This window comes from Phoca vitulina, unplaced genomic scaffold (assembly GCF_004348235.1).
Source record: "Phoca vitulina isolate PV1807 unplaced genomic scaffold, GSC_HSeal_1.0 scaffold53, whole genome shotgun sequence".
NCBI lineage: Eukaryota > Metazoa > Chordata > Mammalia > Carnivora > Phocidae > Phoca > Phoca vitulina.
Window position 1 is genome coordinate 4,393,416 of NW_022589756.1, and position 27,300 is coordinate 4,420,715.

The 27,300-nt window shown below is 36.6% G+C and overlaps 1 protein-coding gene across 1 annotated transcript; it reads left to right on the forward strand.

Moving 5' to 3' along the window:
* Positions 1-386: 386 nt before the first annotated feature.
* Positions 387-26,075, forward strand: ADAMDEC1 (ADAM like decysin 1). The gene is made up of 14 exons (XM_032389020.1): positions 387-474; positions 2,252-2,367; positions 3,229-3,305; positions 4,023-4,101; positions 5,584-5,660; positions 6,751-6,937; positions 7,156-7,218; positions 7,887-7,958; positions 8,254-8,423; positions 8,783-8,864; positions 9,548-9,678; positions 10,876-11,053; positions 14,864-14,949; positions 25,997-26,075. The coding sequence occupies exons 1-14, from the start codon at positions 387-389 to the stop codon at positions 26,073-26,075; spliced, it is 1,485 nt and encodes a 494-aa protein (XP_032244911.1).
* Positions 26,076-27,300: the final 1,225 nt, after the last annotated feature.

Consider the following 27,300-nt stretch of genomic DNA (forward strand, 5'->3'; position numbering starts at 1 on the left):
TTTTTAAATTTGTAGATCAATTTCTATAAAGTTACTGAATGGCAATTGTGGTGGTTCAGTTTGGTGAGTATGCAAATATGTACACAGGCATCTCAGCCTCAGTGGATTCTTTCCCACCACTATAGGAACACCAGGGCCAAGCCGCTGTCCAGACATAAATTCCTTAACAAGCTGTAACCACAGACATAAACACCTCTCTTAAATGAGGAACATTCTCATGATCTTGACACTGCAATTTCTTGGCAATTTCCCAACACCATTAAGAAACATTCCCTAAACTCACAAAGAATGCTTGAGGTTTTTTTTTGTTTTTTTTGTTTTGTTTTTTGTTTTTTGTAAAGAGAAGTAGAGGAAGATAAAACTGGACCGCTGGGGAGACCAGTTTCATGCTGTGTGGGACTTCTCAGCTATCTGCAGTAGGCAACATGTCTTTGGCACTACTTTCTGTCCTCTGGCTCATCATTCAAACTCAAGGTAAGCACTAAAATACTGACATTTTATACAAAAATCAAATTATTTAATGCATTTTTAAGGTACCCTTGAAAAAGTAACATTCTTATATGACCCAAAGATCACTACTGTTTGCATTTTGGTATATTTACTCAATTTATATAAATTCCATGCTCATAGTCAAGGTGTTGTGATTCGTATAATAATTTAGTTAGGATGTACCTGAAATTTTACTTCTCATTCAATAATTCTACTAGATCTATAATTGTATTTTCTAAAACATACAGCCCAAGTAACACCAGAGGATTAACTTCCAGACCAGAAATCAAGAATTTTCTCACCCTCTCCAATGCTATCTTGAATAACATTGATATTTTCTACTCCATAAAGAGACAATCATCTATCAAGACACAATTTGACCAAAAATTGTGCTAGGATGGATGACAAGGAAGACTTTTAAGTAAAATTAGCATTAGACATAATTACAGTATTAAGCAAAATTAAAACTTAATTGACCAACTGAACAGTTAAAGACTAAAATTTATTAAAATTTATTCTAACCTCAACCCCACAACTCTTTCCATTAACTGGATTCATATTCTCCATTGATTAAAAAAAAAACCTTTTAGTAATATATTTATAAATTTCCTGTTTTCCTGTGTAATGAGTCCTTCTTGGATAGCATCATAGCAGAACTCTGAGGTCTGAATAGGAGAAAATTTTTGCTTGATTATTTTCCTTCAGGTTCTCCACATCAGCCAGGTGTTAAACTGCTTGGTGTTCCCAAGGTCACCCTGTCTTTCAGTGGGAAATTGTCTCTAAGCACAGACATTTATCTTTGAAAATGGGAGCATTTAAAAATAAGACTGACCTTAAATGAGTGATTGAACAATTAAAAGAAAGGGTAGATAAGGTGCACCTACCATCTTCCTAGACTGGTGCTGCATAATTTTATATATTTTATGTTATTCAATTTTTACATCAACCTCCATTTTAGATAAGTAAACTGATAGGAAAGCAAAATAACTTTTATAAGGTCATTTAGCTAGGACTTAAGACCACATCCTTTGGCTCTGATATCAGTTCTCTTCCTACTATATGCAAGCAAAATATAAAATTGTCTGTGTAATATTATACCAAGTGTATCAAGGAGGACATTTAGCCTACTTGCTATCTGATTTTCCTACTTGCTACCTGATGCTTTGAAATTGCTCCAGCAAGGGATAACACAAACTTTGTTTCCTATGAAATCTGAAGTCTTGAGGGTAAATGCTAATGAGAGGAAAAACATAATAGTTTATTGTTACACTTAGAAATAAAATAGTGGTTAATAGAGTCTTCCCTAATAATGAGGTATTATCTGCTTATGAAAAATTTGATTTTTGGAAGAGGTAGTCAGGGGTTGCACCACAGAGAGAAAAAGACATAGAAAGCAAAAACAGAGATCTCTGAGAACACTGAGAGAAAAATCCACAATTTTGAAGAGGACTATAGAGGAAGAGGGAACTGGACTACAAGGCAGAATCCTGGCTCCTAGAAGCTTCCATGTACTGAGAAATCCTCTGAGGAATTATTTCATCATCTCCCTGTCTTTCCAGAATAAGTAGATAGAGCAAATAAAATTTCTTCATTATCAAAGCTGATAAGGAGGAAGAAGGACGACTTTGCTTTTCTTACTAGTTGCTTTCTGGATGGGAATTCAGCCCTCCATACCATTTCAACAAAGCCAACCAACCCAAACCAAAACAAAACCCAAGACCTTTAAATGTATTACATTAATATTTTCTCTTTTTTTCTCCACCAATAGCCATAAAGCAAACACCTGAATTAGAGCTCTATGAAGTAGTTCGTCCTCAAAAACTACACATTTTACACAAAAGGGAGATACAGAACAACCAGACAGAGAATGGCAAAGAGGTAAGTAATGTGAATGATAGTGGGATTTCACAATCAGAGAGCCAATAAAAAGCCTTTTTACTAATAGAGGTGATGCCTAACAGTTTACTTTTGAAGCCCATATCCACAGCTCCTCTTTGTCCAGGAACGAATCAGGATTCTAGGAATGCTTTTACATTTAAGCAGTAGGACGAGAGTTAACTATTTCACTTGATCAGAAAAAATAAAGCTGCTTAGACATTTCTCCGTTTGGAGGTTAGGGGGAGAGCACAGGAAGGGAAGCCATTTCTAGAAAGAAATGTTTCTTGCCAAGTTCACCAAACAGTATCCTCACCTCCTGCCCCACAGAATTGCCTTTTCCTTGACCATTTTGCTTATAATGGAGAATTCAACATTATCTCATTAATTAGCAAGATTTACAAAATATATTAAAGATATTAACTCTTTGACTCTTACATTGTTGCAAATACTTATAATTTTTACCTTAATTCTTAGTAGTTCTTAGTTGGTTTTCTTTAGTATATTTTGTTTGGTTTTTAAAGTAGGAAAAATATGTGCCTTATTATTAAACCATTAGTGATCCATTAGGATACACAGGACAGTATACTGTACAGTAGGGCAAATAATAAGTTCCTATCTTACATAGTAGAGTTAGTTTAATCTGTGAGTATTATTACTGAATTATTATACTTTTTGGAAATCCATCTTAATGTACAATTTGTATTTTATTTTATATATTTTAAATATATAAGAGAACTATTTTATACTACAGGCACTTGTAATTATTCTTCTATATATACTACGTGTATCATTGTATTATAATCATTTTAGATAGACTCAGAAATATAAATTGATATCAGTATATTATTAAATATTTTTTAGGAAAGATATGAACCTGAACTTCAGTATCAGATTACATTAAATGGAGAAGAAGTTGTTCTTCACCTGCAAAAAAGCAAGTAAGTTGTAGTTCCTGAAGGTCTAATCACTAGATTATATTAACAGAATATGGAAAAATAAACCTTCTTGAGACTCTATTTAATGCTATTTGAGGTAGAAGACATGAAACACTTTGAGTTTTAGATGTTATTAGATTGTGCTAATGTTAGCTAAGAAGGTTGTTGCTTTCTAAAGAAATTACATGCAAAGTATAAAGAAAAGAGAGCAACACAGTAAATATTTTTCTTCCTTAATATTTCTCCCAATTTACTGAAAATCTTTTCTACCCATATGAACTCAAATTTTTGACGTGGCTTCCCATTATTTTTATAAGAACGTATGTAAGGGTCATTCAGGGCACAGAGCCTTGAGATAGATCCCTGGGGATGGGGCTCCACTAAATTCTACATCTGTTAGTAAACTTCTCCCTGATAACAATGGTCTTTTATGCATGTTAGTCTTTGATGCAAAGAATACCAAAATAACTTATTTGAGGATAGAGAATTTGCAGTTGAAAAGTATCTGGGGGCAATTCTTCCCTTGAATCTAATGGGCATAATTAATACTTTGATTTGCTTCAGCAACAGAGTTCCAATGTTGGAAAAGGATCAATGAGTCAGAATGTCTGCTGTTTCTCAGTGTAGGCATAATCATTCTTTTAGTGCAAAAGATCTTGTCAGGAACATTAGCCCTTATTACCACCCTAAATGTATCTTGCAACTTTTTGAACTTTGCAGACATCTCCTGCGGCCAGACTACACTGAAACATATTACTCACCCACAGGAGAGGAAATCACTACAAGCCCTCAGAACATGGTAGGTTCTGAATACTTTCTGGGACTCTTTCTAGGATCTGCCACTTATGTTGTAAGATGCATAGGTCTGAGGACAATTAAAAAAGAAATCGAAGTACTTGGAAACAAGGTGCTTGTCTATGACCAATGAGACAACAGATGAAAAGATGAAAAAAATCACAGTCAGCTTTTTTTTAAAGGTAAGGATAGTAGGAGGCTTCTAAGTATTGCATTTGTAGAAGCAACCACAAGTCCACTTTCCTCTAAACCATCTTATCAAAAGGTTAGAAATATTCTGCCTGGTAGCTACTTGAAACATCATATAGCTATTTACTATTTTTGAACAATATATGTATATATCCTGAGGTCAGAAATGGAATATTAATTATTTAATTAATATAATTTTATGTCTCATTAAACCACCATGCCATAGATAATGCCAAGGCCTAGATGTCAGACATAGAAAATCAATGCCAAGGTAAGAACAGGAAGAGAATACAAAAAGACAATCATGGAGTGTTACCAAGCTAAGTGAATTTCTCAGAGCCACTCTCCTTGGGCACCCCCAAACATGTGTGTCTCTATAAAAAGGCAAAACTTCTGTCACAAAATGGCTCTTTGTTCCCTTCTCACATAAAATCTCTGGTTTCATGGATATCTGGGTTTTTGCTAACACTTAAATTAATTCATACTCAAGTGTGAATGGCTGATGATATCTTAATTTGGTACCTTTTCCAAGTGCTCTACAAGAAAATGTTTATGATGACAAGGTTTATTCCAAATCAAGAAAAACATAGATGGAATTTCAGACCCTAAAACAAGTCAGTTTATTTTGAACAAGAGTTTATTCAATAGCTTTGTTGGATCATTCTACATAAGTGACCCCCTACTTTGCTTATATGGAGCGCCAACCATGTATGACTCTCTAGTTGTGAACAAATTTGCTGTGGTTTTGATGCTGGTAAAGGGATTCCACTAACATGCCAATTAAAATGACAAGTTGGACCAGCCCCATGAGGGGCTTAGGAGTGGTAGTGTGACTTCTAGAGAACCCTGGAATCTAGAAAAATGGGTACCTCGTTTTATTAATATGTGATGCACAGTGTCTTAGGGACTCACAAAGGGAAGCCATATTCTCAAAAGAGGGTCTTCAAACCTGAGAGCTCTCTGGAAGTACTGTCGATCCCAGGAGGGCTGGCCACTTCTCAGATGCAGCAACTAGTTTCACCATGAGCCCACTTAAGTTCACACTCCTTGGACTTTTCTATCATGCAATTAATGCCAGAAAGACAATTCAGCCATCAAAGATGGAATTTCCAGGGTCAGTAGTGGAACAGGTCATAAAATCTCTGAAGTTCTCACTGTTTTTGCTTCTGGGAACTGGTCTGGCTGCCACCACTATTTGAAGAACCTTCCTACGTATTCAAAATAACAGCTTTCACCACAAGTGTGATATGTTTATTCTTATAGTTAAAAAAATATATTTCTTTTTTTCCATCTTTAGGAACATTGCTACTATAATGGACACATACTAAATGAAAAGGATTCTGTTGCCAGCATTAGTACTTGTAATGGGTTGAGGTGAGTCACTTGCAAAAATGTTAAACATTAAGTACAATTCTATTACACAGAATTGAGTCTTCCTGGATGTCATGTCTTATTATCTTGGTGAAATCTTCTGCATAGATAAAATGCTGTTAAAATGAAGATTGAAGTATCACACTTGCAATCATTTTATAATTATGTTTAACATAATTTTTAACAGTGCATGTGTTCACACGCACATGCACGTGTGTGATATTTTTGTTTACAAAAATAATTCTTGCCAATTAGGGAAAATTTAGAAAGTAAGAAAAAATACAAATAAGAAAATAACTACCACAAAATTCTGCTTAGGAGTGACTACTATCATTAACATTTTGTCATGTTTGCAGCCTTTATGCATATAAACATATATCTTTTTCTCTCTCTCAAATAAATAAATAAAATCTTAAAAAAAAAATTAAAAAAAATAAACATATATCTTTTACATGGTTGAAATATGAAATAAAATATATATAATTGTTCCTCTAACATAGTTCATGCCACGTGATATCATAAGCCTTTTCCCATATCATAAAATGCCTTCATAGACATAATTTTTAATGACTATCCGTGCTGTATTTGTAGTCTTCTATCATACGAGTTCACTTTATATTTCTGAGCTCATTTTCTTACTAAAAAGAAGAATTCTTTAAACTACTACTAGTTCCAACCTGTTCCTCTGGCTGATTTGCTCATGATTCTTTCTCTCCTCTGGGCTTCTCAGCATCTAAACACTTCTTTACTCTGTCCTCCATGATATTCCTAGGACCTGCCAAGAAATGTTTGCTAAGTGTATAAATAAACTATGGACAAATATTTATTGAGCTTATGATATAAATTCTAAATTCTCTGGGATAGCTTCATCTTAGCAATTCTTGTTCAGAATTTTCTAGTAAATAATATAGACTTCATTTTACTATTGACAAGTACTGATTATAACTTAAATTAGCAAAAGTTAGCTGGAAAGCCTATGCATGAAAACTGTATGTGTGAGCTTATGATTTAGGGAGAGGTATATTCTGTTCTGGTCATTATTGTGACTCTGTGTGGCAGAAAATCTTGAAATATGAGTCTCTGTATCTTACAGGGGATACTTCACACATCATGACCAAAGATATATGATAAAGCCTCTGAAAAGCACAGACCAAGAAGAACATGCTGTCCTCACATATAACCAAGAGGAGATAGACCTGGCTAATCGCACTTGTGGTGTAAGAAGTGTTGGCAGGAAACAAGGCCATGTTCGAACTTCCAGGTCACTCAATAGCCCAGAGGTAAGTGTAGATTTCCTATGTCATCGTTTCTTCCAATTATCTCAACAATGATATATGGTATACCATTGTATTCAACAGTTACTGTATAGGTAAAGCCTATAATTCACTTACTTATTCTTTAACTTAATTTCCCTCTGGAAAAAAAAATCTCATTGCAAGTTTTTCAATCTTTTAGGATAAAGATGATTATTAATGATGTTATTTTACTCTTTGTAAAGCAAGAAAACTTTCTTCAGGCTGAGAAGTACATTGATCTCTTGTTGGTGCTGGATAATGCTTTTGTGAGTATGTATGCTTCTTGGGCAGTTAAGTCAACTTTTAAGTTTTCTTATCAAATGAGCAAAGGAAATAAGCTATCCTAGCTGAAAATGTACTCTGGCCACCTGATTGTCACATCTTTTCTACCTGCCTTGCTGCCAGTAGTTCTCATTCACTCTCCAACCCTTTAATATCCACCTGCTGCCAATATACTCAGATATTGGAAGTATACTTAATACCAGATAGCTATAAGAAATCAACCATAATGATGAAAAACAAAAAAAGAATGGGTTATTAAAATATTTTCAAAATTCTCACCCTATTATGTAAATATAGAGTAGATACAAGACTATATATATTTTACAAATTATATTTATATCCATAAAAATACTATAATCTGTGATCCTAAATTAGCAAATATTGCTTTATAATCAAATTTTAATAATATTGAAATGGTTAGAAATATTGAAATTGTTAATTTGATTTCTTCAACTTAAAATGAAAAACACTGAAATATATATGATGCCTACTTTTTTTCTTACCTTTAAAAAGAATTTGTTGAAACACAGTGTTATATAAGTCAGACATGAATGAAAAAGATTTACTTATGTTGAAATGTGTAATTTTTCTTAAAATGTTAAATCCTGTACCATGTCAACTTTTTTTTATGTTTGCATTTCATATTTTACAGTATAACATGTATAAGGGGAATCTGACTTTGATAAGAAGCTTTGTGTTTGATGTGATGAACCTACTCAATGTGGTAAGATATTTGTCCTGTAAACATGTACTTCCACATGGAAGCTTGGGGCTTCTCTATGGTTTCACCAAGTAAGGAGGTGGGAGGGTCACAATGGCTTAATGTCAGGAGTTTTGGGAAATTTAGCAGGCAAGTATTAACATCAAGGTAAAATCACTTGTACTATAGCAAAGGCAACTTCTAGGATTTCTATTTTCAAAACGTGATACACTTATCCATCACTTATGGTGAACAAAAGATTTAAGACAATAAAGAAATCTCAAACATTTTCATGAAAAAAAAAATGCTCTTCCCACAGATTTATAATACCATAGATGTTCAAGTGGCATTGGTAGGTATGGAAATCTGGTCGGATGGTGATAAGATCAAGGTGGTACCCAACACAGGTGACACCTTTCACAACTTTCTGAATTGGCATCGTTCTAACCTGGGGAAAATGAGGATACATGATCATGCACAGCTACTCAGGTGAGCATATGCTGACCAGGGCCAGGTGTATGAAGGTAGAGTGGAGAATTATCCCAAAAGGTTCTTGGCAGAGATTTCTGTTCAATCGTATCTCCCCAATCTGTTGTCAGAGAGGCTGAAGTTCTACCATTAGGAATTCACCTGTAAGAATGTGGAGACCCATGTCAGGTTTACTAAAATGGACTCCTGGATGTGGTGATCATCTGTGATCATATAATGCTATGGAATAGCAGAAGCTTTTCTGGAGCCTAGTGAATATAAAAAGGGTGGAGCAACATGGGAAATCTAAAACATAATTGACAAAAGCTAATGGTTCCAAAGACTCAGATTGTGACAATAGACCTGTAATTTTCACACAGTGGAAATGGCTTCAGCAATGGACGTGTAGGAATGGCAGCCTCGAAATCCTTGTGTTCCCCGGCTTCCATTGCTGTTATTGAGGTTTGTAAACTCATAGTAAGGCTCCCTGTGATTCTGTGTCCTCTATGAAGACCAGAATGATGCCTCATACAGAGTTAACACAAAGAATATTTGCTGAGTCAGTAAATAGAAGTAGAAATGAACCTACTGGTAAATCGTTACACTGAAGATACCTTAGATTATAAAGCAGAATATCTCCTTACATTGGCCCTCCCAGAAATCTTCATTCTTTAGTTGGTATTAGGGAATAAGAACAGGAAGATTGGAACAGAAAGGGAACCCAGATGCCCTCTGTGGCCTGAGCCAACTTCAAATTAACTATCTTCAGTATCAATGGTCAGAGAGGTCGGAGAAGGTACATTTTGGTGTCATATGGCCAAGTACTACCAATGTCAAGCATTATGACAATAGGTTTTGGAGGCCTTTGAATACATAATATGGTACTTCTTATGAAGAATGTAATTACCTTAATTTACTCATTGTTTACCAAGAACTCCATTAGCTCAGAAAATATTTATTGAGCATTGATTCAGTGGTTGGATTCACAGGAGCCAGCCATTTCAAATGTTAATTCAACATTTTACAATAGCCCATGACAGGGAAAGGAGCTTAATGACTCATTATTTTTCATCTGTCGAACTATTTTATTAAACTAGGAAATAACTGAATATAAGTAATAGATGTTTCTTTTTTTTTTTTTCTAGGCTAAGAGAAAGAATAATGTGGCTCTTGTAGCAGTGATGTCACATGAGTTGGGTCATGTCCTTGGTATGCCTGATGTTCCATATTATACCAAGTGTCCCTCAGGGAGTTGTGTGATGAATCAATATCTGAGGTGAGACATTGTCACCCTTGAGAAAAAATATGTATTTCTTAAATCTTAAAGAATTCAGATGCAGTCTATATAGTGAATAGGTATTTTTTACCAAGGGCTGTGAATCCCATTAATTCACCCTATAGCCTCTTGATGCACAAGTTTTACCAGCTTATCAGGGCTAATTATTTAAGATTTCCAAATATGCCAAGTTAGAGATTATGAGTATAGTAACCATGTTATTTTAACTTAAAATAATTTTAACATTAAATAACATATTTTTAAATAATAGCCAAGACATGAAAACAACTTATGTATCCATCAATAAATGAATGGATTAAGAAAATGCTACACACACACACACACACACACACACACACACACAGAGTGGAATATTATTCAGCCATAAAGAAGAATGAAATCTTGCCATTCATGTCAACATGGACGGACCTAGAGGGTATTATGCTAAGTGAAATAAATCAAACAGAAAGAGACAAATACCACATTATTTTACTTATAAATGCAATCTAAAACATAAAACTAATGAACAAACAGACAAAAACAGAAATATACCTATAAATACAGAGAACAAACTGGTGGTTGACAGCGGGGTAGGGGGATGGGCAAAATAGATGAAGGGGATTAAGAGGTACAAACTTCTATTGAATAATAATATGTTTTCTAAAAATATGTATCTAATTAAGATGATGGCAACATTCTTATATATCTTCATCACTAATCACTAAACCATTTTTATGTTATTAATTAGCTTCTAATGCCAGTCACTTTGCAAAGACTTAGGATAGAAAAATAAAAAAGAATACCTTGCTCTTAAAGTCCTCATGAATAGGAAGATAAATATATCCAAATATATCCTAAGTCTGCAATTATTCCCTTTCATTAATTCATTATTATTATCTCTTACCTCTCAGCCCTCGGTGGTGATCACAAATGGTGAGGCTCATTCATCATTCCTGACATTTAGGACAGTACTGAATCCACACAGGAAATTCTTCCAGTTCTACAAGCTCAGTGTTTAGGGAAACAATTTTCCAACTAGCGTAGTATTTATGCTCTTTCGCCCTCCACATATAACATAGTGCAGTCTTAAATAGATATTGAATTTGGAATTTCCATTGAACCAGGTGATATAGTTAGACAAGTCAGATTCTCATGTTAATTTATCACTAGATTTCATGATTTCTCTTCTGGTTACAGTTCAAAATTCCCGAAGGATTTCAGTACAACCTGCCGTTCACATTTTGAGAAATACATTTTATCTCAAAAACCAAAGTGCCTACTGCAAGCGCCAATTCCTAAAAATATAATAACGAAACCAGTGTGTGGGAACCAACTTCTGGAATTAGGAGAAGACTGTGATTGTGGCTCTTCTAAGGTATGAAAATATCTGCAATTAAAAATTTATTAGAGAGTTATTGCAGCATGAGAATTATGCTGTTTTCTTTTTCTTTTCCTTCTTCAAGGAATGTTCTTTTAGAAATTCTTTCTAAAGACAAACATGGCATCATGGTAAAAAAATAGGCTTGTACTTGAGGTTTTCTTCAATTTTTTAAAGACTTTATTTATTTATTTATTGAGAGAGAGAGTGCAAACTAGGGGAGGGGCAGAGAGGAGGGAAAGGGGAGAGAGAGAGAATCCTAAGCAGACTCCACACTGAGCACAGAGCCCTAGATGGGGCTCCATCTTGCAACCCTGAGATAATGACCTAAGCTGAAACCAAGAGTCAGATGCTCAACCTACTGAGCCACCCAGGTGCCCCACATGTGTGTTTTTAATACTGATTTTAGACACATTTTGAAAGGCATTTCAAAAGCCAGGATACGCTTATGACATGATTGTATAAAGTTCAATGTAAAGAAATAAATGGTTAACCATAACATGTCACTTACAATCTTTCCTAGACATATTGGTCAGAAATTCTTAAATCATCTAAAGTCACAGTTGATCATTTGTTGAGCAAAAACACTTACAGATCTAGAAGCAAGTTCTCTCCATAGATCTGGCCTTTCCTCACCGAGCCAGTGTATAAACCAGGCAGGAAATGAAACAGAGAAGGAGAGAAAGAAAAATCACATAAACCTGTAGAAAATAGGTTATTAATATAAAACATCTAAGATAATTACTATAATTCTGCTAATCTTTATAAAAATCTGGCCCTGCAAAGTATCAATGTACTGTAAAGAATGTCTCTGATAAATATTTGCCAGCAATCCCACACTAGTTTCTAAGAGAACATTCTGAGTTCCTAGCAATCTTCTTTTACTTTTAAGACTGAAAAAATGAGTTATTATTTGAAGAGATTTTTTTATGTGTCAATCTGCAAAATAAATTTTTATGTACACCATATCTCCTTTATTACTCACAGCAAACCTACAGAATGGGTTTTGTTATTATCCCAATTTAGAGAAGTAAAACTCAGAAAAGTTAAGTAACTAGTTCCAAAGATCCAAAGCCAGTAATGAATGAAGCCTGTGGTAACCCAAGATTAATTCATTACTTTAAGAGGCCACATGACAATGGGGAGGGCATATAATCTCTCTCTGCTTCAGTTATTTATTCAGACTTTTTAAACTGTTGAATTACATTAGAAGATTTCATAGTGTAACTTAATCATTTATAAAGAGTATTACAAATATTCTTTTAATTATAATGAAATATGAAATAATGCAAATGATTTGGTGCTTTATAATAAGTTAGATATAAATTTATCTCATTCCTACTTGCTTGCATTCCCATATGGCTTCTTGGGTGAAAGGCATTTGAAGTTGTTCACAATCCGGGGTACTTCTGATTTCAGCAGTCCCAGGGCCTGTAGTCAGTGCACACTGACAAAGAGAGACAGAGAGAGAGAGAAAAACACTTGATGTGTAGGGTTTAAAATTGTCTAAGTATATCAGCCAGCTCCTGTATTGCTTCCATTTTGTGTTGATTTTCTTCTTAAGGAGTTGAATAAAACTAGAGTTCAGGCTTATGAACAGCTGAATTTTATATAGCTGTTTTCCTACCTAAAAACTAGTTTATAAACTTTATATAGTATCTTTTAGGGAATAATCCAATTTTCCATGATCTCATATGCTATTTTACTATTTTTATGTACCCATTTAGGTCTATTTCTAGATCTTAAAAACAACCATTCTGCTGATCTACCTAGATATTATCACACACTATTTTAATGACTTTAACCATGCAATGTATTTTAATATCTGCAGTGGCAAGTGTGTTCATTTCTTTTTTCTTCTTTTTTTTATTATTATGTTATGTTAATCACCATACATTATATCATCAGTTTTTGATGTAGTGTTCCATGATTCATTGTTTGCATATAACACCCAGTGCTCCATGCAGAACGTGCCCTCTTTAATACCCATCACCAGGCTAACCCATCCCCCCTCCCCCTCCCCTCTAGAACCCTCTGTTTTTCAGAGTCCATCATCTCTCATGGTTCGTCTCCCCCTCTGATTTCCCCCCCTTCATTCTTCCCCTCCTGCTATCTTCTTTTTTTTTTTTTAACATATAATGTATTATTTGTTTCAGAGGTACAGATCTGTGATTCAACAGTCTTAAGTGTGTTCATTTCTTGAGGTGGAATTTGCATCATCATTCTTCAGTGTTCATTCTCCCAATTAGCTCTTGGTACTTTTTTTTTTTTTTTGTCAGTTTGCTCACAAATACAACTGAGATTCTGATTGAAATGCATGAAATTCATATTTCTCTCCGAGGACCACTGGGATTTTCACAATGTGATTGTTTTATTGTTTTAAAGATTTTATTTATTTGAAAGAGAGAGAGACAGTAACAGAGATAGCGAGAGAGAGCACAAGTGGGGTGAGGGGCAGAGGGAGAAGCAGACTCCCCGCTGAGCAGGGAGCCTGATGTTGGGCTCGATCTCGGAACTCTGGGATCATGACCTGAGCCAAAGGCAGATGCATAACCGACTGAGCCACCCAGGCACCCCACAATTTGATTGTTTTAAAAGACTAGTTGTCTTTTGAGTTTCTCAGAAAAGTTAAATATAAGGTTCTTCATGTAGTTCTTGCATATGATGAAGCTTATTCTGAAGTATTTTCTATTTTTCTTTTTGCTATTAGTGTGTGTAATGTTTACCTTTTTATATTAGGTTCTACTTTTATTACTCCTTTTGATGTTATTTTATTATTACCTTAAAAAGTGATCTTAGTGACTCATCCATTGTTTTTAGAGTTGATTCTCTATTTTTTCCTTGGTCGAATATTTTATTACATATAAAGAATGAAAATGTGATTTATACTTTCCAATTATTATTATACTTTCATATCTTTTCTTTGTCTCACAGCATTTGTCAGAATTTTCATAAAAATATAGACTATAAATAATCCATGTCTTACTGTTTATTTTATTAGATATATTCTTGCTATTTATCAGCCAGATTTTCTTTCTTTATAGATTATCTTTATTTTCTAATCTTTGCCATCTATCCCAATAATATTAGTTGTTTTCTACCTTCAGTCTCTTAATGTGATGGATGATATTACTTTATTCTGTATTGTGGAGACACCCTTGTATTTTTGGTGAAAAAAAAAAACACTGCATAGTTGTAATGGAGTTATTATATTAATAAACTGCTGTTTTGTTAATATTTCATTCAAGCTTTTGCATTTATATTCAAAAATGAGAATTATGTATGTATATGTATGCGTGTGTGCATGTGTATATGTATGGATGCATGTGTATACATATGAATGCACTTGTGCATGTATGTAGGTGTGTATGCATGTGTATTTGTGTAAGTGTGTGCATGTGTGTGTGTGTGTGTGTATTCATTACCAGTTCTCATTATCAGAATTATGCAGGCTTAGTAAAATAAATTGAGAATTTAAAATTTTTTTCCTACCTTCAAATAGTTTGAATAGCAGAGAAATATTCTCTTGAAGTTTTAAATTAATTTACATGTAATATCATCTAGGCCAAATTTATTTGTGGTAATTCTTGGATAAATCTATTTTTCTCCTTTTAAGAGGTAGTTTTCATTGCACTTAACATTATTTTCTATTTTTAAGTTTCCTTGGTCATTTCCTCTGGAATCTATATAGTGGAGTAATTTAGTTTAAAAACTGAAATTTTTTTGCTATCTTGTACTAAAATTGTATGCACATGGTCTATAGAAAAAATGCTGAACCCACTTTTCCATTGTGTGTATCTTTTAAAGGAATGTTCCAATCCTTGCTGTGAGGCCATGACCTGTAAATTAAAATCTGAAGCTGATTGTAGAGGAGACACTCTGAACCGTATCATGTAAGACCTTTTCTCTTTTTTTGTTTCAAAATGTTTTCTCATTTTTATTTCAGATTTGAGAAAGATGCACCACTGAGTTCTGCAATACACTAAACACAATTTACTTCACATTTTTATTTATTAATTTTTTGAAATTTTTAAATTTTCTTTACTTCACATTTTTAAAATAATTCAGTTTCAGAAAGGAAAAAAAAAAAGCCACCATACTGAACAAAAACAACTCAGGGTTGTGTATATACTAATATGCTAATGAGAAAAGTAGCTACATGGTCATCTGTGAGATGTGAAATTAAGACTGTTTAAATCTATGCTAAAAACTATAAATTTCTGTTAGGTCGTGATGAGTTTAATACAAACTAAGATGAGAAAAAGAAAAGTTCATTTTTAAAAACCCTCTGTTGATGAGTACATTTTACTCTCGATTAAGAGCTGATAATTGTAACTTACAAGGTAGTCAGAAAATCAATAACATTTAAGAATATATACTATATGATTTGATGGTTTTACTTCTTTTAAGGTGTTTCAATAAGCTATAATCCATGTATTTTGTGTTTTATAGAATCATATATCAGTTGGGCTAGGGAACTCAACTGCTCTGACTGAATACAGTATTTGTTTCAGTGAAAAATAGTCTCTGAACAACAAAGAATCATAAATGGGGAAAAACTTGGGATAAAATATATGGAAAGTGTTATTACTCCCCACCCCCTTCCCTGAATCTTTTCTGGAATTGAACCTGCAGAGACATTATAAAGGGAATAATTGACTCAGACACCATCAACGATCACTTCCTTAAGAAAGGATCAGCCAGGTCCTAAGATCAGGAGCAGCATTCATTCCTTTGGCAAGACCCATTTGACATGGCCTGCTGAACCCCCTGTGTGATCCACTCTGCAGGGAATTCTGGAAATTATGCTCATCTTCTTATTTGGTCACAGAGACAAAAACTTAGCATCTAAAAAAATATCCGTTCAACCCCTCAGGGGCTTGGAATAATAAGTGGGCAAGTCCCATTACTGGGCAAGATTGGCAATCTAGTGTCATGGAAAGGAAATTGGACTTGGACTCAGGAAACTTCAGTTCTTTTCTTAGTTCTACCCAAAACTAGCTGTGGGACTTCAAACCAAGTTATTTAATGAGTGTTCTCACCTACAAAATGGAGCTAGTGCTGTTGTCACTCAGTAGGGTTCTTAGTATTATTTAAATTTTATAAATGTTATCAATGTTACATAATATTTTATAATTTGTAATAACCATGGCTTACAATTTTTTTCTTTTAATCAGACAATGAATCAAAAAATCTACTTCATTGAAATGCTACTTGCTAGGACAAGAATCAAGAAATCTAAACAACCAGGAATCTTGTACTTAGATATATTTTGCTTTTCACTTGTCATTATACTTTTTACATTTTTATCAGTCCGGCCAACAGGTAAATGTACTCAGTGAAATTGCCTGTTTTCTAAAGCCTGATCCTTAATGTATTTTTAAGGATGGGAAAGGTTGTTAACTAGCTTTGCTCTTTGGAGAATGAAAGAAATTAAGCCTTGACCCAAACCCCTCAAATTATGCAAGCTCAAGTCAGAACTGTAAAATTATAAGTAGCTTGTGTTTTTACCCCACGGTCATTTTACTAGTATAGCCCATGACAAAATAAGACCCCTTGAGTGAAGCCTTTGGCAGAAGAAGGGAGAACAGAATTCACGTGTCATGTACTGATCCTCAATATTCCACTTCCCTTGCTCTTCGACGTGTGATAGTTGTCTGTATCACGTCAAGATTAATTAAACATAAACATTTTTCATTTTGTCATGTATAATCCTCTCACCATCACATATAGTGTTAATTTTGAGAAGTCTTAATGCTCACAATTTAGCTTAACCATCAAGGAATGCTTCATTCATCTATTGACTTAACATACCCCATAATGTCAATGAATAAAACCACAACTTTTTGAGCCTCTTGTGTGTGGTCATTTTCAAAAGTAAATATTTTGGAGTTTCGTTGTAGGTTTGCGTTAGGTGTTAAAGTCTCACATGATGAATTCGACTATTTTTCCTATGGTCCTCTAACCATATTGCCACAGAAACCAGGCATCACAATATGGAGATGAATAAAGTTCACATCATCTTTTAATGCCCAAAATGAAAAGACTTGAGGCCAGTCACATAAGAAGATGAGACTTCTTCCTGAGGTTTCTTTCTTTAAATACTTTTTAACAATTACTCAAAAAAATTACTCAAAATTCCATTGATGTTTATACTGGGAGAACAGAAACTAAGACATACTTCTAAAGATTGGGCTTTGAAAAGAACAACCTTCCAGAAAGCCCTGCTTATGGGTGTCGCCTATCTTCCCCTTCACTGCCTCACTATTATTGCTGGGCTTGGCACCACCAAGGCTAAAGCTGAAGCTGCTTGTCCGATGTCACTGAGAGCCATGCTATAGCCCGCAGGCTTGAACTGTCAATATTTTTGGATACAGACTTCCAGCCAATTCTTCCAGGGCAAAAAGGTTTCTTTTGGCATATTTCCTTCCCCTACTTCATGCTCAGGTAAAGGTTTCTTATACTAAAACTGCCTGAGTTGCAAAAATTATAGACAGTGAGTATGTGAGTGTCGATTGTTAGATTTTCAGGAATATTATGAGCTGGTTATGAAACACAGCCATTACTCAAAACCATCCTGTATAAATTTATAATTAAATAAATTATATTAAATCTTATGGAGTTCTCAGAGGCTTCTCAGAGTTCTTCAGAGAAACAGAATATATATACATATATATAATGAGATATATGTATTTTATGTACTTAACCATGGGTGTGTATATATGTATTTTATTACATACATTATTCATTATATATCATATATGCATATACATATTTATAGAGAGATTGAGATTTATTATGAAGAATTACTTATTACGAGGAATTTGCTCACATGATTATGAACTCTGAGAAGTCCCAGAATCTGCCATCTGCCAGCTGGAAAACCAGAAGAGCTGCTGGTGTAATTTAGTCCAAGGGCAGAAAATGAGGTGGAATGTCCCAGCTCAAGTAGGCACACAGGAAACAAAAAGAGTGAATTCTTCTTTCTTCTGCCCTTTTTTGTCCTCAGTGCCTCAACAGACTGGATGACATGCACCCACATGGAGAAGGGCAATCTGCTTTACTGAGCTCACAGATTTAAACATTAAGCTCATCCAGAAACACCCATACAGACACACCAGAAATAATGTTTAATCTGGGCACCTCAGGGTGCAAGCAAGTTGACACAATTAATCATCACAAAAGCAAAGGGCATACTCAAAACTCATGACTTCCTATTACACTATATTTTAACCTATGCGCTTCTGACTGTTTAGTTCTACCACAGCTGTGTGTTGCCAGTCTATCCACCCACACGGGGCATATAGCAACCATACACCTCTACTGCACGTTAAGTGATGTCACACCGGTAGCTTGAAATGGGCTGTGGTGGGAAAATTATATTACAGAAATAAGCAAATGCTATTAATCGTTTATTGATTTGCTTATGTCTATACTTAAGAAAGTGATGGAAAAATGTATAATGCAGATTAAATTTTAAAAAATGAGTTGTTATAGCAATTATGATGTGAATAGCATAAAACCCTGAGATACTACTCCTTCAGTATTTGAAAACTCTTGTCCAGTTCAACAAAGAAGTTACATCTTTGACAAATAAGTGAAATTCATTGTCATATGTTATATGTATATACATGCAGCCATTTCTCCAAGGCGTATCAGTGTAATCAGAATAGGATGGATTCTATTAGCCTAGAAATATGATCATGAATCTGTCTCCACGCTCTTCTCCCTTACTGAGTAAGTCCAGGTATATAATCTGGTCTTTTTCTCTACCTTTTAGTGTTTTGTTTTGTTTTGTTTTACCTAAAAGATCCCTTGTGTCTTTCTGAAATTTGCCTTGATCAGGGCTACTCCAGCCTATCCAACATGGAATTATACCTATAAACTTCAAAGGAAAGCAGTCAGGATTCTGGTTCTTTTCCACCCTCAAAGAATGTTCTACCTCAGTTACTTGAGACAATATATAGATATATGGGCTGCAGAATGAGGAACAGAGGGCCCTTCCAAATTCTACTTAGTAACATCCAAGCTTCAAAAACTGGAGTATATCATGCGGAAGGGGGGCAACACCTAACTCAAGTGGCTTCAGGCTCTAAGTTTCAAGCCTTAGTTTAGTGAAAAAGACCTATTACATAATTTTCAATTTCTTAATGATTCTTCATTTATCATGGAAAGATATGCATCTTCCGAAAAGGGGCCTAGAGATTTGGTAACAGATACAGTTGTGTATAACTGGCATATCACCAAAAACCAGTTTAAATGAAACTTTTTCCACAGAATTTGTCAGGTGAACTATTCAGAAAACACACACACACACACACACACACACACAAAAGCATTGCTATAATAAAGATTTAAGTACTCTTTTTGGAAACCTCCAGATGGTTGACATGTTGGTAGACCAAACATCTGAATAGTTTCCTTTTGATGTTTGGAAATATGCATATAGTCTAACAGTAAAATGTGATGTGTTTTTATCATCTAGAAATTCTTTTAAAAGCATAATTCTGTTTCCAACCAAAGCAAAATCAAAAGACTACCATATATCTGCTCAGTGTTATAAGTTTTTCAAAATATTTTTACATCTTTTACCTAGTTTGAGTCTTAATGAAAACATTAAGAGACAGGCATAACAAGTGTTATCTTACTGATTAAAATGATTTTCTGTGGATGGTGATGAGTGAAGAGACTCTGAAGTACAAAGACGGGAGAGTTTAAAGAGAGCTTGAGTACTCAAAATGACATTGCATGACAGATGAGGAAACAAAGACAGAGACAAAACAAAAGACCTTTGTGAGGGAAGTTGTATAATATATATTTTTGGAGAGGAAGAGAGAAACAGGGACTGTGAGCACTTAAAAGGGGAAACTGAAATATTTTCAATTCTTAAGGAGCCCATGTTTGGAAAGAAGAAATATGGCTTAGAAGATAATTTTGTAGGGTCAGTTTTAAGAGAGTCAAAACCAAATGAGAGATGCCTTGAATAAACATGCTGTTGACATACTGGAATAGATCCTGGAAACGTGCAGAACAAACATTGTGTTTTAAGGGAGGTATTTGCAAGTGGACATTCTGGAATTTTGTACTAGAAAATGTCTCTGGATTGGACTTTCTTATGAGAGGTTTCTTTAGAACAAGAGTTTGAGGAAAGAGTAGAAGGGTGTCCATAGGCCTAACACCTTAACACCTAGCACTTACCTTAATATGTATCATATAGCTTGGTATCAACTAGACACAAAAACAGAGAGAGAGAGAGACAGAGAGAGAGAGAGACAGAGAGAAACAGAGACGAAAGGAAAGGAAAGGGAGAAAGAAAAGAAGAGAAAAGGAGGGGGGTAGTGAGGGAGAAAAAGTCATGAGAGAATGGGAAAGAGAGTTCACACAATGTCTGAGGAAAAGTTATGGTTCAAAAAGAAAAACTGTTTAAAAGGGCATTTACAAGTCCTTCAAACTCTGAAGCAATGTACAGAAAAAATATAAGAAACATGATTTTGACCTCTACTGAGTGGGGTAGAATTCTCAAAGAAATAGTGTTAAAAGTTCAATCATTCCTGAGAAGTGAGAAAGAACTAGAAATAAAGGAGGTAGAAAGAGACAGATAATGAGCAGTAGGGGAGAGAACACTGAGGAACCCTGACGGAACATTGTCACCATCAACTCTGGACACAAGAGTATGACAAGAGGCCAGGTTTTCTCTTCTCCAGAGGTTTTTCTGCAGAATACCATATTTGGGGTCCATTAATGCCTCAGCATCCAACTCTCCCTCACATATCACAGCAAGTAAAAACAAACAAACAAAAAGCCAACCTTGGGTAATGGCCAAGTGAGTGGGGTATGCTCTACCTTATCTCTTACGGCATTCTTCAAAGAAGGTCTCAATTTTCCTGTCATGTTGTACCCAAGGGAGGGAGGAGGAGAGTGGCTTTCCCTCAGCCTTTCTTCATTATTTCTAGATCTGTTCCCTCTTCTGTGTTGTTCACAGCATCACCCAGTATACCTCTTGGTGCTCTCTAAACATTTTCGACACCCTTCCATTTGTGTCAGGGAATGAGAGATTGCCTTATGTTTCCACTTCCTTAACATTCGCATGCTAATGCTCTTCTTCTTCTTCTTCTTCTTCTTCTTTCTTCTTCTTCTTCTTCTTCTTCTTCAGAGGGAGGGAGAGAGAGCACATGTGTGTGAGCAGGGTGATGGGGAGGGGCAGAGGGAGAGGGAGAGAGAGAATCTTAAGCAGCCTCCACGCCCAGTGCAGAGCTGATGTGGGGCTTGATCTCACGACCCTGAGATCACGACCTGAGCTGAAATCAAGAGTCAGACACTTAAGTAACTGAGTCACCTGGGAGCCCCAACATGCTAATACTTCTTAAAAGCAACACAAATAATTGCTCAGACATTTATAATTTGATACACTTCAGATTTTCTTAAAGACCAGTGGGATGCATTGGGGCGCCTGGGTGTCTCAGTGCCTCTCCCCACCTCCCCGTGCACAGGTATTCCTTCTCTCTCTCAAAATAAATAAATAAAATCTTAAAAAAAAAAGACTGGTGGGATGCAACTTCACCCCAGTCTTTGAATGCCTTGAATGCCATCAATTAGAAATGACTTTTTTCTAAGATTTTGGAACTGGGACTTGCCTTCTATGACTGTTTCTGCCTTATTTTCTTATACAATCCCATGTCTGCCCATTCTTGTGGTGGGATCTGCTTCCATGTACTGACTTTCTTCTAGCTATTTATACCTTTCCCCTCTCTCGACTTTGTAACCCAGCTGGAATCCCATAATTTGCCATTTCAGTGCTTTCTTCCCTACTCTACTCTGTCCTTTCCAGTTTGGCTTCTGTCATGTTAATCACACGCGACCTTGGTATCCTTACCTTCCATTTCTCAGATGGGCTGCAAGGTCCTGGTCAACTGGGCTACCACAAAGTCACATGAAACTCAGCAGGACTCTTACTGCTCTTCACCATTCTTTTTAACAATCTCACATTAACTCCTGACTTTCCCCTGAAGTGGCTGTGTTAACTCATCCTCCCTCCTTTTCAATTTAAGGACTGCTGTTCCCATAGAGCTGAACTGAAGTATCGGAAGGGAATTCCAGTCCCCAAATCTTCCTTCATGGGCATTTCAGGCCATCTCTGGGTCCACTCTGGTCTCTGCCAGGATCCCTGACACCCGCATCACTCACTCCTCTGCTGCCATTTGCTGTTGCAGAGAGGATGACTTCTCTTCATTTCCAATTCTCCTACCTGTGTCCTCCTATTTTTCTGTCCACTCCCTTCTTGATTGTTTCCTTGTTGATTTCTTTACTGATTCCTTCTCCTCGAATGGCTTTAGCAATCAGCATCTTTCTTCACTATTCCTGGCCCCTTCTTCAGTTCTTCCTCCCCCCTATACTGCTCCCTCACCCATTCCTAACGCCTTCACCACAAGCCTCCCCCAGCTGCTTTTTTGTTTTCAGCTGCCCCTTGCATCGTCTCCATTCCTCCCCTCTCCTCCCCCTCAGAAAAGTCTTAACAAAAAACCAAAGTGAGGAACACTCTTAGCAGGCAACTGCTTTTCATGGAGAAGAGGAAGAATTCGGCAGAGAGCAGAGCCTTCCTTTCAGGTCTGGGGCCTATATCAAGGAAAGAAATTAAATTGCTGTTAACTCTAATCTCCTTCCCAGAGAGAAGGAGCTGCCTCAAGATGGTGGTCCTAAAACTACCTGGAGAGGATTTAAATGTGGCAGGAAGGACCTGGAGTCTTCTTTGAACATCTACATAGGAGGTGGCAACTCAGAGGGCTCCCTGAAGGTGAAGGAAGCAGAGAAGTAGTAGTGGCTAAGAGAACGTTTTGCGTGCAAACATTTATGAGCATATTTGAAATATAGTAAATGTTTACTTTCACTAATTATATTTTACAAATTCTCAATAATTTTAGAATAAAATATTTATATTAATACTGGCACATTTATATAAAAAATACAAACCACTGGCATTGCCATTTTGTTCCCGTCTTGCAACAACTGTTTATGTACATCATGTCAGGGTCTCCCTGATCTAAAACTAATTTGGCCTCCATTCTGAATGCCTATTGAAAGTCTTCTCCATTTCAGGTAACTTCTGCAAAGAATAGTCTACCATCACTGCCTCATTTTCCTACCGCTTTGTCCTTCCTTAGCTCTTTGCAATCATGTTTTTGACCCCACTGCACTACTGGATCTCCTCTTTGCAAAACCACCAACAGCTTCCTCATTGCCAGAAGCTATTGGCTTTCTCTGATCTCTTCCTTTTTGCAGCTGAATCTCCTCTTTGAAACTCTTCGCTCTTATATCCCATGATGCTGTAATCCCATTTCTTCCTTCTTCCCTACCTTCACTCTGAAAAGTACATAAAGTACCCTTTATTCTGTCTGCAGCTCCTCTGAGTTAAGAAGTTATCAGCTGTCAACCCAACCCAGTTGAGCCCTGTTGAACTTAGCGTGGGTGTGTGTGGACCTGCTCTCTGAGCTGCAGGCCACTGGGATTGTTCGGCCCTACCAGATATCACCCAGCTGTCTGGTTTTCATCTCAAATGCTACATCTAGGACTGGATTTACTGCTGTTCAGGAAGCCTTGAAACGTTGGAATCATTGCTGCCTCTCTCTTCCCTGCGATCACACACTCAGTAAAGTCTAAGGAATGGCAGCAGAAAAAGCTCACCAGGAGAACGGAGGTAGGAGAAGGGCAGAATGAAAAGAAATCCCATTCTCCTCAATAGTGGGATCAGAAAAGCTCCCTTCTAGGCAGACCCCCCTCTGTTGCAGGAGACTATAAAATCATTCTTCATCTTGACATTAAATATCAAAATATCAGAATATGAGGGAGTCATAGCTTATCAGCTTCACCCATCTCCAAAACCACCACCACCTGGTAACAGCCTAAAATTGACAGCCAGTTTCATTTCTGAAGTCACATAACCTGGATGTTGGTATCTTCATAGACAAATGACAATAATCAAGAACAGATAAACCCATAAGAAGGAGAGATCCCCCCAACACAATTCAATCTTGGGGGTAAAAGAAGAAGTGCTGTTTCTTCAGGTAGAATTCAGTCCATGGAGTATAAGAAAACAGTGAAAAATCAGGGTAACATGAAGTAATAAGATTTCTGTGGACAGACAGGAAGAAGCTGAGAGGGAGAATCAGGTGTGAAAGATCAGTTCTGTTGAATCAAATTAGAATGGGGCTGTTAGATAAGCTTTATAGTGATACTTATAAACAACTGAATCTATCATACAGAAAAAATCCATAACTTCCCAAATATTCTAGTAGAGGCCCTAGCTCCTCCTGAGTCCTCCTGTCCTCTTGGACTGGGCTCACTCACTTTGCATCTGCTGATCCACCATGCCAACTCCGAATGTAGTTACTCCTTCCCTATGACAAACAAATCTTAAATAATGAAAACTAAAAGCTTCTTTCTTGGGTTTCCCTTAGCAGAGCTAACTAAAGTGCTTTCCCCCAAAACTAACTTTACTGTATACTTAATAATAGCAAAAAATAAATAGCAGTATAAATCCATCATATAGGATTTATGCAATGCAAACATATAAACGCAAACGTAAATACAGCCGTCTTCCTAAAGTTCGGCTCTGCTCTTTCAATAAACTCCAGCCCAAAGAACTGGTACATTTTTGTGTACTTTGCCCAGTTCCCTTAATCGTCTTATTTATTTTCATGTAGAAGATTCCATTTTATTACCTATTAAGCTTTATTGCTCAATTTCTGATTCCTGTTTATCCCTAAAAATCCCATTTGTGAACCATCTACAAGGCTCCTCCCCGTAGGTTTACAGGAAAGCCAGTTACTTCCCTGCTGGAGACTCTTTCCCCCGGAATGCTTCTGACTAGGAGCCCATTTAGCTGGTGACAGAAAGCATGAAGCAGCTTCTCTCAGCCCAGCGTCCCTGCAGACCACAGAGCAGGGTGGCGGCTTCTCCAAGGTCGGGCTGATCCCAGGCCCTTCTGGAGCAAGGACTTCTTGCCTTCTCGTCTTTGCATCTCAGTCTACTCTACTTTTCTCCCGCATTTGAGGGGCTGTGGCCGGTGAGCTGTTGTTGAGCAAAGTAGAGGATTCCAGGGTGGGGGCAGGTGGGCTTTAGTCTGAAGTTCTGAACCTTAGAGAGGGGCTCAGGCGGGGCCCTGCTTGTTTTGTGGACTCAAGAGTGGACACAAACCTTTGTAGACAAAATCTTAGGCTTTGGGCGCCCTCCTGTGGAGGTAACGTGAACAGCAGCAGAGCCCTTTTCTGGAATCTGTTCACCTCGAAAATCCTCAGTGCTAACACAACCCTCAGAGAAACCCAGAGATTATTCAGGGCCTGTTTCTGAACCAACTCCAACCTGCAGCTTCTACCATCAGCCCAATCTGCATTTCCTTCAGGACATTTTAACAAAGTTGATCCTCTCGGGCTGAAAGCTGCATTCCTAGCCAAGCCTTATCCATTTGGTCTGATAGAACCAGCAGCTCTCTTGTTAACTATTCAATCAGCAAGAAGTTGACCTCTGTGCTCACTACAATGTCTTGGTTCTATTTTTGATTTGAAACTAAATTTGGGACTTAGAGTTTAAAATAACCCTCTTCTTTATTCATTGAAGATTTGACCAATTTTCTACCTTAGCAGTTTTTTTTTTTTAAGTTAATTTTCACGTGTAGTATCAGGTAAGATCCAATGCTCATTTTCACCATATATAAATTTGTTCTAGCACCATTTGTTGGTAAAAGTGTCCTTTCCCCCACTGAGTTATCTGGATGCAACTATAAAGGCAACTGTCAATGAGTATGTATGTGAGAGTCAATTTCTGGTCTCTGTTCTGTTCCTTTGATCTATGTATCTGACCTGTGACCTTGTTAAACTTACTTACTAGTTCAGGTAGCTTTTTTCTCCTAATTTTATACTGCTTTTTCTTGTTGTATGTTGTCTACAGGACTGCAAATGCCAATGTTCTTCATCGACTTGTCACATTATCTAGACACGAATGGCCATTCCTAAATCAGTTTGTGTAGCCAGTTCAGTGACTGTCAATTCTTATTTAGTCTGGGTCTGACATGTGTGTGCTGTTCCGTGTCCCGATACCTCACTCTTTCCTAATCCTGCTATGTGATGATTTCACGGTCCCATACCTAATATCCTCTCACCCAGAACCAGGCTGATATGATCATCACTCTCTCTTCCCCATTCTCCAAGCCAGTGGTATCATCTATATTTTGCTTAGGCAATAGCTTTAGCCCCATAATTCAGTTTAGAGACTGGATCTTTCGGCTTTTGCCCTGGAGAGGGTTATATCTCTATGGGAAGAAATATCCCATATTCATTGGTAATTGGTCATTTAAAAGATTTATACTTTTTGCCTTATTTTATTATTGTTTATGTATTTGACTGGATGCATAGAAGTGTAGGCTTGCAATGCAGCTTAGGACAATATTTCTTATCCTTGTGGAATAAATAGAAATAGAAAAGAAATATTATTTTCGAAGAGGATGTGTCTATGTCTGGAATATGCCAGGATATTTTTCATAGCTCGGCTACTGGAGGACATCTTTTTTGACACAGTACTCATCCATCTCTGTCTTACAAAGGAACATCCACCAACAAGGATGATAGTCTTAGCTAAAAGGAGGGACCCAGGATTGAGTGCAGAGATGTATTATATGAGAGGCTGAGGGCTAACTTACTTTTTCAAAAATGCAAACAATAGTAAAAGCTTCTCTAAGAATGGAAGCAAAGGAAGATAAAAGCTTCTGCTGAACTGAGAGGTGAAGTTTCTCATGGTCTGCTGCCGTGGTTGAGATGGGTATTCTCCAAAGATGGTTAGCTGGTTTGTTCTCCTTGCACTTGTTGAGCGATGGGCCAAGTACCAAAGCAGCGGGCACTTGCTGTAGGCTCCTATCATAGACAGCAGAGAGAGTTCCTTATTTCTTTCCTAACAGTGCCAAAAATGCAGATGAAAAGGAGAGTACTAGCTCCTGTGTCCCTCAGCAAGGACCCAGTGACCACTACCATCCTTCACTACCCCAGGCCCCGCTGGCTTCAAAATTCCCTACTGTTTTCTGGAGGCATCGGCCAGCAGGGGTATTGGCACTCGGTTGGCATCCTCCAGAATTAGAATCTGTGCAAGGAAAACTGAACTGGGCAGATACCTGGGAAACTGGGAAGCAATGGCAAGGAGGTATGACTCACCGGCAAATAGCATGTGGTTCGTTACTCTATTTCCCTGGTGCTAACGGTGAC